The sequence below is a fragment of the Thalassophryne amazonica genome, chromosome 4 (genome assembly GCF_902500255.1).
Source record: "Thalassophryne amazonica chromosome 4, fThaAma1.1, whole genome shotgun sequence".
Lineage (NCBI taxonomy): Eukaryota > Metazoa > Chordata > Actinopteri > Batrachoidiformes > Batrachoididae > Thalassophryne > Thalassophryne amazonica.
Window position 1 is genome coordinate 59,193,678 of NC_047106.1, and position 13,035 is coordinate 59,206,712.

At 48.0% G+C, this 13,035-nt stretch overlaps 1 protein-coding gene across 1 annotated transcript in view; it reads left to right on the forward strand.

The window, feature by feature from the left end:
- vwa7 (von Willebrand factor A domain containing 7) overlaps window positions 1-3,625 on the forward strand; it is a 100,568-nt gene extending 96,943 nt beyond the window's left edge. The window contains exons 16-17 of the mRNA XM_034167954.1: window positions 339-498; window positions 2,957-3,625. Coding sequence (XP_034023845.1) covers window positions 339-498; window positions 2,957-3,550 — 754 coding nt within the window. The 3' untranslated portion in view covers window positions 3,551-3,625. The remainder of the gene's footprint in view (window positions 1-338; window positions 499-2,956) is intronic.
- Window positions 3,626-13,035: the final 9,410 nt, after the last annotated feature.

A 13,035-nucleotide genomic window follows, 5' to 3' on the forward strand; every position in this document is an offset into this window, starting at 1 on the left:
ACAGTTTTCAGTTCAGACTGGAGAACGTTCCAATCAGAGGGAGCTGAAAAATGAAAGGCATGCTTCCTGCTTCAGTGAAGACACGAGGTACATTCATGTTCACCCACATTTGTGTTATGCGTGAAGGGGCCTTAAAGCTTAGCAATACAAAAAAACAAAAACAAAGGTTTTGATCTCATAATGTATCAAGTGAAGGGAAACATTTTAGGAAATGTGACATTAAATTGATGGTTTTTAATCATACACATGACATATGCAGGATGACACATAAACATCAAATGTATTGTAAAAACAAACGTATAACTTTTACTTCTGACATCTGAATTTCTATTTCTTAGCTTCCCTGTTGCAGAACAAGGATCACTCCGTGGTGGTGTGGACCATTACACTCCACCCACAGCTCAGGCCGGAGGGACTGTCACCCTGACAATAACTGTTCGTGCACTTGACTCGTCAGACTCAAATTATGCTGTGACCTACTTGACCGTGGTTCCGCTGGTGAGGCTCTTCATTGAGATTTAACTGCACTTTGATGGGATTAATTACTTTATTCATTTCCAGAATTGGCTGATGCAATTTTGGATCTACCTCACAGCCTTCTGTTCACATTTTGTTCAGGTTGTTAAAGGAATGTTGAATAAGCCAAACGCTAAAACATTTATCTTCATAATGTATTATTTGTTAGTTTTTAAAAAGCCATCACGTGCAAACTATTAAGTGGAATTTATAACCCCAACATACATACATACTATACGTATACTACCACAATGACTATACAGGAGTATTTACACCTAATTTTTGGCCTAATGGTTGGCAGAACTGCAGTGTGATGTGATGGCCACTGATGTCCTGTAACCCAGTTGCGGGGTGGATCTTGTTCAAGCACAAACACTAAAAAACATTTTGAGCATTGATTGCCTTTTTCAGGCAAGAAGTGACAAATATATGTTTGGCATGCTGATCTCAGCCTGTAAAAAAGCCATCACTCGTGGCTGCTGAATCCCCCACAATACAAGAGTGGATTAATATTGTGAATGAACTTTATGTTATGGAAATGGTTACTTTTTGTTTACATTTGCAGAAGGATGCTTTTGTTGAATATTGGATCAAGTGGATTAAATATGTGAAACCTCTACGAGTGGAGTTTGTGGAGGTGACAGTCCAAAAACCCTAGGATGCGCTTAGTGTTTTAATTCAAGTTATTATTATTTATTTATTTGCTTTAAATGTCTGTATCTCTCTCTTCAGATTTCTTTGTGATAGGCAGACAGGCACTCTTCTTTGCACTCTCAATCTCTCCCATGTTGTATTTTGTTTATAATGCTTAAAACTTCAAAGGAAACTGAACAGATTTCTAACTAAATAGCAATGTAATGTTCTCTGTTGTCTAAAAACCAAAATAACAAATTTCCAAAAAATGTAATTAATTAAAAATACATATAGCTTCCTGATGAAGTGGTATAGAGGAAGATTTTCTTAAAAAGAAGACCTGTAAGTTCATCTACAATTTGCCAGAAAGTACATCTGAGATGCAAGCCTAGATTTGATGTTTAGGTGCAAAGATTTTTGTATTTCTTCATAACTGATGTAAATACAGTCTTATTCAGTGACTTGGAAATGTTCATGTATCCGTCCCCTGACTTGTCTGAAGAAAACTGTGGCAATAAAACTGATTATTATTTACAGGTATTATCCCAAAGCATAGCATTACTTATGCAACCCATCATCTTGGCTTTTATATTTTAATTAATTTATATCAAGTTTTAGAGATTTGCTTTCAGTTTGAGTTTAAGGAAGATAATTTCAGAAATTAAATTTTTAAATTTATTTATTTTTTTCGTTTTTCTTGTATTTGAAATGGCATAAAAATTAAAATGTGTTCCAATACTTTGGAGGGCACTGTATCCTAGCCTTATGATGAGTGCAAAATGAGTGTGGTATTATTACTGTTTAAAATGGTGAATAAAATGTCTGTGGGTCACAGAGCTTTCTCTTATCGTGCACCTGCTTTCTGGAATGATCTCCCTACATCAATAAAACAGTCAGATTCTGTGGAGACTTTCACGTCCAGACTTAATAAGCAGTTATTTTCCATTTCGCATGGCTATCTTACTGGCATAGTATATTACTATGCTTTCTACCCTTTTAAATTCATTTTATTAGTAAACAGAGCAGGCTGCGGGCCTCAACTTTATCTAAAGTCTGGGTCTTTTAGTGAAGGTCAAGGCTCAGTGTCCGTGCCTCAAGTGGAGGAGTTTAAGTATCTTGGGTTCTTGTTCACGAGAGAGGGACGGATGGAGCGTGAGATCGACAGACGGATCGGTGCAGCGTCTGCAGTGATGCGGTCACTGTATCGGACCGTCGTGGTGAAGAGAGAGCTGAGCAGGGGGGCAAAGCTCTCGATTTACCGAGCGATCTACGTTCCGACCCTCACCTATGGTGATGAGATTTGGCTCATGTCCGAAAGAACAAGATCGCGAGTACAAGCGACCGAAATGAGTTTCCTCCTCAGGGTGGCTGGGCGCTCCCTTAGAGATAGGGTGAGGAGCTCGGTCACTCGGGAGGAGCTCAGAGTCGAGCCGCTGCTCCTCCACGTCCAAAGGAGCCAGCTGAGGTGGCTCGGACATCTTTTTCAGATGCCTCCCGGACGCCTCGCAGGAGAGGTGTTCTGAGCATGTCCCATCGGGAGGAGGCCCCGGGGAAGACCCAGGACACGCTGGAGGGACTATGTCTCACAGCTAGCTTTGAAACGCCTCGGGGTTCCCCCGGAGGAGCTGGTGGAGGTGTGTGGGGATCGGGAGGTCTGGGCAGCTTTGCTTGAGCTGCTGCCCCCGTGACCCAACCTCGGATGAAGCGGAAGAAAATGGATGGATGGATGGAAAATGCAAATCACCAAAACAAGCTCAAGTACAAGTAAATTATCTGCAGGGAGCTGACATGACTGTTTTTCCTCTAGGATCCTGATACAGCCCCACCAACCTGCTCCATTGCACAAATGAAGATATCCTGCCCTACTGAGTGTAACAAGTCCAACTGGAGCATATCTCTGGCTGTGTCAGATAGGGGGCACTCTGGCCTTGCAGCCCTCCAGTTGCATAAGGGTGATGGCATTCTGACTCTATTCCTCAACCCCCCTGATGCATGGGAGACCACTGGTGAAGTTAAAACTGGGCTTGATCAGCATCTGGCAAGCACAGGGAGGATGACCAGCGCAGAACACCACCAACATCAACACCATCATGTGAGACTGGAGAAAGGAGACCCTGCCTTGAACATCTCTGAATGGGGACTAGGTTCATCTCATCCACTGTGGGTAAGGTACACATCGAGCTGTTGCTCCACTCGTGCAGAGATCCTGGTGTGGGATGCAGCTGGAAATATGAAGCGATGCCATCTACTGTCACATGACCAGAAAGAGCTCAGATACAAGAGCACAGAAAGTAGTGGAACTGGAAAGCCCACACATTCAGCCAGCTTTTCCATGTTGTTGGGACTGCTGTGGGGGCTTGTGCTTTTACAAAGGTTTGAGTGCAAATACAACTGGATGTGAATGTTCTGGGAAGTGAAACATAAAATTTGTAAAGCAAATGCTGATTTTAATAAATGCAAAATCAAATAAAATTCATGCTGGTTAACAATTTATGGATGTTTATGGTACTCAGCCTCTTTGTGTCAAATGAGTTGTTACTTCGCTCACTTCACAAGGGAGCTTTCGTTTGGCGTTTTTTTCCCCATACACCATCCAGCACACAACTGCCAAAAAGTTACATGAATAATTTTACAATTTTGGTATTTAGTGGCAGAAACTCAAGGTTTTTTTCTCTTGCAGATTCTTCTTCAAAATTGTAAAATTATTCATGTAACTTTTGATATTATAAATATTTGAAACCAAGGAGTGTTTTTGTGTTCACCCTGTATTGTAATGGCACTTTTTCTTCAAATATTGTAACAGTGCTTTTCATAAAATATTATAACAACACTTTTCTTCAAATATTGTAACAGTGCTTTTCATGAAATATAACGTCACTTTTCTTCAACTATTGTAACGGTGCTTTTCTTCAAATATTCTAACAGTGATTTTTTCCAAATATAACAGCATTTTTCTTCAAATATTACGGCACTTTTCAAACACTGAGCTTTTCAAATACTATAACAGAACTTTTCTTCAAATATAACAGTCCAACAGCAACATTCAAAATAGCACTATGGCATTGCACTTTAAACCAGGGGTATCAAATGTATGGCCCGGGGGCCAAAACCCGTCGTCCATAACATTCAGCCAGCAGGCTGATGTCCTCAAAATTTAGGGACAGTGAAGAGTCCAAACAAAAACAAGCTGCCGTCTGAGCAGAGGGTCCAAGAAAGCTGCTACAGTCTTTTCAGTCTTTTGCAAGATGGAGAAACATGGGGAACACTGGCAGCTAAGATTATATACCAGGGGTGGGAATCGTGTCATGAAGGGCTGACACTCTGCAGGTTTTCCTTACTAGCAATCACCTCAGCAGGTGATTTCATTAACAATTAGGTGTCTCAGCAGGTGATTTCATGGATGATCAGGTGTTTATGCTCAGGTGATTTGCTCATCAGCGACCCACCTGCTGAGGTTATTGGTTGCAAGGAAAACCTGCAATGTCTCGGCCCTCGTTGTCCACCTGTTGGGAAGGTGTCGTAGCACGGACCCACAACAGGGGGCGCAAATGAACGGACAATGAGTAAGCCAAAAGGTAACAATTTAATGTTGTGATAATACACAACTAAATGTACAGAAATTTGCACAGTCAATAAACACCAGGTGACGTGTGGGCAGGCTCGAAGATAGAAGACCCCTGACGAGAGAGAAGCCGCGTCCCACACAGCTTCCACCACCAACGGTCTGAAGAACACCGGAGCTGCCAAGTCCCGAGTCCTCAGGTGGCCTCTGTCTTCGGCTGTCAACCCTGGTACTGCTGGCAGAAAGCAGAGATATGATGTATGAGTGTGAGTCCGCACACTCAGTAATTCACAGTCCATACACAGTTAGGAGGGAGCTCCTCCACCTCCAATCACACACTCGTACAGCTCCTGGTTTAATCACTTATCTGGGTTGGGATGTGAGGCGAAGCCGTCGCTGTCACACCAAACGCCAATCCCTCAGATAAGGAAACACTCCAGGAAAACGGCTGTAACAGAAGTTCAGATTATTACACAAAGTGTCTGTCAGCAGAGAAATTACCTTTTTAATGGTAGTCGATTTCTCGGCGAGGAGGTGGAGTTGCAGTCCGGCTTTTATGATGGTGATGAACGAGTGACAGCTGGTGCAGGGGATGAATGACAGCTGTCACTTCTTCTGGGTCTGGCGCCCTCTCGTGCTTGGAGCCCACACTCCAAGCAGGGCGCCCTCTGGTGGTGGTGGGCCAGCAGTACCTCCTCTTCAGCGGCCCACATAACAGGACCCCCCCCTCAACGGGCGCCTCCTGGCGTCCGACCAGGCTTGTCCGGATGTCTTGCGTAGAAATTGGCCAGGAGGGCCAGGTCCAGGATGAAGCTCCTCTTCACCCAGGAGCGTTCTTCAGGTCCATACCCCTCCCGTCCACCAGATATTGGGAACCCCCGGCCCTTACGACGGACGTCCAGGAGCCTGCGGACTGTCCAGGCAGGCTCCCCGTCAATGAGCCGGGCAGGAGGCGGCGTAGGTCCCGGAATACAGAGGGGCGAGCTGTGGTGTGGCTTGAGACGGGAAACGTGAAAAACAGGGTGAATCCGCAGTGAAGCCGGGAGTTGAAGCTTCACTGCGGCCGGGTTGATGATCTTGAGGATTTTGAAGGGTCCTATGAATCTGTCCTTCAACTTTGGGGAGTCGACACACAAAGGGATGTCCTTGGTCAAGAGCCACACCTCCTGCCCGGGCTGGTATGTGGGGGCCGGGGAACGCCGGCGGTCTGCATGGGCCTTGGCCCTCGTCCGGGCCTTTAACAGGGCAGAGCGGGCGGCGCACCACACCCGGCGGCACCTCCTGAGGTGAGCCTGGACCGAGGGCACACCGACCTCTCCCTCCACCAGCGGGAACAATGGGGGCTGGTACCCCAAACATGCCTCAAAAGGGGAGAGGCCGGTAGCAGACGAAACTTGGCTGTTATGGGCATACTCGGTCCAGGCCAGATGGTGACTCCAGGCCGCCGGATGCGCGGAGGTGACGCATCGAAGGGCCTGCTCCAGCTCCTGGTTGGCCCGCTCTGCCTGGCCCGTTTGTCTGGGGTGGTACCCGGACGAGAGACTCACGGTGGCCCCAGCTCCTTACAGAAACTCTTCCACACCTGCGAAGAGAACTGGGGACCACGATCTGAAACGATGTCCGATGGTATCCCATGCAGCCGCATGACGTGGTGGACCAGGAGGTCTGCCATCTCCTGGGCCGTCGGGAGCTTCGGGAGGGCCACGAAGTGGCCGCCTTGGAGAACCGGTCCACTATTGTGAGAATTACGGTGTTGCCCTGGGACGGCGGGAGGCCCGTGATGAAGTCCAGGCCAATGTGAGACCAGGGGCGATGAGGCACCGGCAGGGGTTGGAGGAGTCCCGTAGTCCTCCGATGGTCTGCCTTACCCCTGGCGCAGATGGTACAGGCCTGGACGTAGTCCCGGACGTCGGTTTCCAGGGACGCCCACCGGAAGCGCTGCTGGACTACTGCCACGGTCCTACGCACTCCGGGATGACAGGAGAGCTTGGACCCGTGACAGAAGTCCAATACGGCAGCTCTTGCCTCTGGTGGGACGTACAGTCTGTTCTTGGGGCCAGTCCCCGGGTCCGGGCTCCTTGTCAGGGCCTCCCGGACGGTCTTCTCCATGTCCCAGGTGAGGGTGGCCAGACTCGGGGATGATGGTCTTGGTGGGGTTCGACAGCCCCGCTTTGGCTTCTTCTTCGTGCACCCGGGACAATGCATCTGATTTTTGGTTCTTGGTCCCGGGGCGGTACGTGATCTGGAAGTCAAAGCGCCCGAAGAACAGAGACCAGCGGGCTTGCCTGGGGTTCAGCCGCTTGGCGGTCCGGATGTACTCCAGGTTCCGATGGTCTGTGAAAACCGTGAAGGGCAACGATGCCCCCTCCAGCAGGTGTCTCCACTCTTCAAGAACCTCCTTCACCGCGAGGAGGTCCCGATTGCCGACGTCATAGTTCTGTTCAGCTGGGGTCAACCTGCGGGAAAAAAAGGCACAAGGATGGAGAACTTTATCAGCTTCCACGCTCTGGGACAGCACGGCTCCTATCCCTGAGTCAGAGGCGTCCACTTCTACTATGTACTGGCGATCAGGATCAGGCTGCACCAGAACTGGTGCAGTCGAGAACCGACGTTTCAACTCCTGGAACGCGGCTTCGCACCGATCCGACCAGGCGAAGGGGACCTTGGTGGAGGTCAGGGCAGTCAGGGGGCTAACTACCTGACTGTAACCTTTAATGAACCTCCTGTAGAAATTTGCAAAGCTGAGGAACTGCTGTAGTTTCCTGCGGCTTGTTGGTTGGGGCCAATCTCTCACCGCCGCAACCTTAGCCGGATCAGGGGCGACGGAGTTGGGCGGAGATGATGAACCCCAGGAAGGACAAAGAAGTGCGGTGGAACTGGCACTTCTCGCCCTTCACAAACAGCCGGTTCTCCAACAACCGCTGTAGGACCTGACGTACATGCTGGACATGGGTGTCAGGGTCCGGGGAAAAGATGAGTATATCGTCCAGATATACGAAGACGAACCGATGCAGGAAGTCCCGCAAGACGTCATTTACCAAAGCTTGGAATGTTGCGGGGGCATTAGTGAGGCCGAACGGCATGACCAGGTACTCAAAGTGACCTAACGGGGTGTTGAATGCCGTCTTCCATTCGTCTCCCTTCCGGATCCGAACCAGGTGGTACGCGTTTCTAAGATCCAATTTCGTGAAAATTTGGGCTCCATGCAGGGGCGTGAACACTGAATCCAACAGAGGTAACGGGTATCGGTTGCGAACCGTGATCTCATTCAGCCCTCTGTAATCAATGCATGGACGGAGTCCGCCGTCTTTTTTACCCACAAAAAAGAAACCAGCACCCATCGGGGAGGTGGAGTTCCGGATCAGCCCGGCAGCTAAGGAGTCCCGGATGTAGGTCTCCATTGATTCGCGTTCCGGACGTGAGAGGTTGTACAACCTACTGGACGGGTACTCAGCGCCCGGGACCAAATCAATGGCACAATCGTACGGTCGGTGCGGGGGAAGAGTGAGTGCCAGATCTTTGCTGAAAACATCAGCAAGATCATGGTACTCCTTTGGCACCGCCGATAGATTGGGGGGGACTTTGACCTCCTCATTAGCCGTAGTGCCGGGAGGAACCGAGGATCCTAAACACTCCCGGTGGCAGGTTTTGCTCCACTGCGTCACAACCCCGGACGGCCAATCTATCCGGGGATTGTGCTTCACCATCCATGGAAAGCCCAAAATCACTCGGGAGGTAGATGGTGTTACATGGAACACGATCTCCTCCCTGTGATTCCCAGACACAACCAAAGTCACTGGTTGTGTCTGATGTGTGATTAATGGAAGCAGGGTGCCATCTAGTGCTCGCACCTGCAATGGTGCCAGAAGAGCCACCAGAGGGAGCCCTACTTCCTTTGCCCATCTGCTATCCAGCAGATTCCCTTCCGACCCCGTGTCTACCAGTGCTGGGGCGTGAAGGGTTAAATCCCCACAAAGATTTGTTACTGGGATTCGTGCAGATTTGCGGGGTTTCCCCGCGTGCATGTTATGGCCCACCCTTAGCCCAGTTTCTAAGGACGGGCGTTGTAGTTTGACCGTTTGGGGCAGTCCTTCTGCCGGTGCTCACAAGAGCCGCAGATAAAACACTCCTCGTGGGCCAGCCTCCTTTGTCTAATGTTTGTTTTCACTTTGGCCCTGCTCGTGTCCATAGCCTCCTCAGCAGGGGGAGCTGTAGCCACACAGAGCTCTCTGGCAGTGAAGCGTGGGGACGATGTCACCTTTTCGGAACCGGAAGGGGGAGGGACGGCTCGTGCCCTGGCACGCCCCCGGCCTGCTCCCGACGATGCTCGTTTAAACGGTTGTCTAAGCATATAACTAAATCGACAAGCCCGTCAAAATCCCGCGGTTCCTCCTTAGCCGGTAGGTGCTCCTTAAGGACTGGAGACAGTCCATTTACAAAGGCGGCGCAGAGCGCAACGTTATTCCAGCCGGACCTCGCTGCCGCGATGCGGAAGTCGACTGCATACTCGGCTGCGCTACGGCGCCCCTGTCTCATAGACAGCAGCACGTTCGAAGCGGTCTCGCCTCTGTTGGGATGGTCAAACACTTGTTTGAACTCCCGTACAAACCCAGTATAAGATGTTAGGAGCCGTGAATTCTGCTCCCAAAGCGCCGTAGCCCAGGCGCGTGCCTCTCCTCGAAGAAGATTTATAACATAAGCCACCCGGCTGGCGTCTGACGCGTACATGACAGGGCGCTGTGAAAAAATGAGCGAACACTGCATGAGGAAGTCTGCGCACGTCTCAACACAGCCCCCGTACGGTTCCGGAGGGCTTATGTATGCTTCAGGGGACGGTGGGGGGGGTTCGTTGAATGACCAGTGGAACGTCTGATACAGGCCCAGGACCAACCAGAGGAGTGGCTGCAGCAGCGCCCTGATCGTGCGCTTCCACCCTGGCGGTGAGAGCCTCCACCCTCCGATTAAGGAGGACATTCTGCTCGGTCACTAAATCTAACCGAGCCGTGAAGGCGGTTAAGATCTGCTGCAGCTCACTCAACACGCCTCCCGCTGACGCCTGCGCTCCTGGCTCTTCCATTGGCCGTTCAAGCTCGGGTTGACGCCCCTCGGAATCCATGACGATGGCCGAGAAATCCTGTTGGGAAGGTGTCGTAGCACGGACCCACAACAGGGGGCGCAAATGAACGGACAATGAGTAAGCCAAAAGGTAACAATTTAATGTTGTGATAATACACAACTAAATGTACAGAAATTTGCACAGTCAATAAACACCAGGTGACGTGTGGGCAGGCTCGAAGATAGAAGACACCTGATGAGAGAGAAGCCGCGTCCCACACGGCTTCCACCACCAACGGTCTGAAGAACACCGGAGCCGCCAAGTCCCGAGTCCCCAGGTGGCCTCTGTCTTCGGCTGTCGACCCTGGTATTGCTGGCAGAAAGCAGAGATATGATGTATGAGTGTGAGTCCGCACACTCAGTAATTCACAGTCCATACACAGTTAGGAGGGAGCTCCTCCACCTCCAATCACACACTCGTACAGCTCCTGGTTTAATCACTTATCTGGGTTGGGATGTGAGGCGAAGCCGTCGCTGTCACACCAAACGCCAATCCCTCAGATAAGGAAACACTCCAGGAAAACGGCTGTAACAGAAGTTCAGGTTAAACACACAAAGTGTCTGTCAGCAGAGAAATTACCTTTTTAATGGTAGTCGATTTCTCGGCGAGGAGGTGGAGTTGCAGTCCGGCTTTTATGATGGTGATGAACGAGTGACAGCTGGTGCAGGGGATGAATGACAGCTGTCACTTCTTCTGGGTCTGGCGCCCTCTCGTGCTTGGAGCCCGCACTCCAAGCAGGGCGCCCTCTGGTGGTAGTGGGCCAGCAGTACCTCCTCTTCAGCGGCCCACATAACACCACCCCTGTTATATACTGTTTCCTCGGCTACAAAATTTAAGACAACAATTTCAACTTTAAAGCTTGCACTTTTGGGGATAACTTAATCCCATCCAGTTCCAAGAAAAGTTTCTGAAAGACTTCACAGGTGTAGCACAGTGGTGAGGGGTATGCAAGGTTGAGGGCATAAATCAGTCCCATTAGCAGTGTACAAGCTTTGGCAGCATTGCCACATCCTGGCAATATCTCCTGGCCTTCAAGAAGGATGGATACATTCACTGGATCTTCTCCATCCGCCCCATGGACAACCAGAATCTTTAGGATGTGCTGAGTGGCATCACTGCGGCTGTCCTCCTGCATCAAATGACAATACAATTAATTAAGAAATAAAAATAAATAAATGAAAATAGAACCATTTGAATCACTTAAGTGATTTGAATATCCTAGATTACATATGCCCTAAAAACAACCATTATTAAGCATTACTTTGATCAGTGGTTCCACATTTTAGGAAAATAGAGATTAGCAGGTTTCCAAACCTCCCTTCCTGAAATCATATTCATTTAACTTTATCTCAAACAGATTCTCCCCTCATTATCTGCATTGAAGCATTGGTCAATGTTTTGGTTATATATTGGGGCATTTTAAAACACCCAAAACCAGCTCGACTATCTATGCAGTTTAATGCCTTAAAATTCCTGATCAATTTTTCCATCAACACACTGTATATGATATTGGCACTGTGGTGGGTGTATATTTAGTGAGTAAGGTTGAAAAAAAAAAAAAAAACAGGTGGAAAAAGTATGAAGGCTTTATGTTCAGGACTAACAAGGGGTTGCTGATCAGAACAAAGGGATTTAAATTAATCAGTAAAGTTGTCTGCTGGCAAGTACATTGTAAAGTTGTAAAGGTTACAATTTGAACGTCTCATCTCAATGCCTTGGTTCTGTCAAACAATTGAAATTGTGTCAATACTGAGCTATGAGTCATACACAATGAACTAACAAATTAAAATGCAAACGCATACATAGTGCAAGGAACATACTCGTGTAACAATAGAGGAAAATAGTGCCACACATCTGCAAATCTTTGAATTGACCTGTCAGTTCTGTTCTGACAAAAATCTGGGTCATGTACAGCTCTCCACACCTGACTTAGTTTGTCGAGTAATGGCCTCAGTTTGGTCCCCAGGACACCTCTCTTAATTTTCATTAAGGCAATCAGTTTAGGTGTATAGTAGTCCAGTTTGGACATGAAGATATGTTCCAAAGAGACTGCCGTAATTCTCCTGAATTCTTCCTTGATCTGAAATTATAAGATCCACAAGCACATCCGTGGTTAATAGAAACAATGGAAAACCATTGCATTTTGTGTATGTTTTGTTGCAATAGCTTCACCTGCCTCAGCTTCGCAAAACAAAGCAGGCCATCTTTCTTTAAAATCAGCAAGGACCGGACTACCACTCACAACCTCAAGCCTTCGACAGGAGAACGTTTTGGCCATCTTTTCCTGAATCAACTTGGTGTTGTTCTTTTTAACCTCAAGAAGAAGCTCCTGTCTCTCAACCTCGAGACTGTCACTAGTTTCTCCAGGTGGATCTGGAGGTAGGTAGTTGACCTCTGCCCTCTTTGGTCTCTTGCAATTTTTTGCAGGATTTTTCTCACCAGGGGATTTCCTTGTCAAGGAGTTGGCATCAAGCTCAGGACAAGGTATATCATGTCTTCTCATTTTTGTACGGTAATTAGCCATCTTGTATTTAAGACGCTGCTGCCATCCATACATGCCTGAAAATGAGGTTGTAGGTTCCCTGAGACAAGGATGCTTTTGAATTAAAGCCTCTACAACTGCCAGTATTTGAAGACCAGTGGGGTAGGCAGTGAAGTTGAATATGGCTTCAGCAAGTCTCTCAAGTATATTACAGTTCATGCTTGGATTCTGCAGGAGTGAGCCATCACTCTCATATGCATTATTTCCTGCTTGAAGGAGGATCTCAACATCATATGAGAAGGTTGGAATCACAACATTATTGGGCCAAGGTTCTGATCGATGCTCTGGGTGTTTAGGTAGAATTATGGTGTCAGATGAACCAAGTGACAGAAGAAGAAGAGGATGTAGCTGTCGCATGGATGGGAGTCAATGTGAGAATAACAGGTTCTGTTTTAACTAGTTTGATTTTTGTCTTTGTCCTTAATCAGGTTTGTTGACATTAGAGTGAAGAACTGATTATCAAAGTCTTTGTCCATGTACATAACAGTAAAACTCTCTTCAAGTTTAAATTTTAAAATGTTATGGAAGGTTGGTTATGTGTTCGTGGCCGACACCACAATTCGGTTTTGGGTGCTCTCAAGGGGATCAAGACTCTGGTGTCCTAGATTAGGGTATGAATGCTCACTAACTAGACAACAGACTGTTGCTGTCACTGCTTGTTTATGT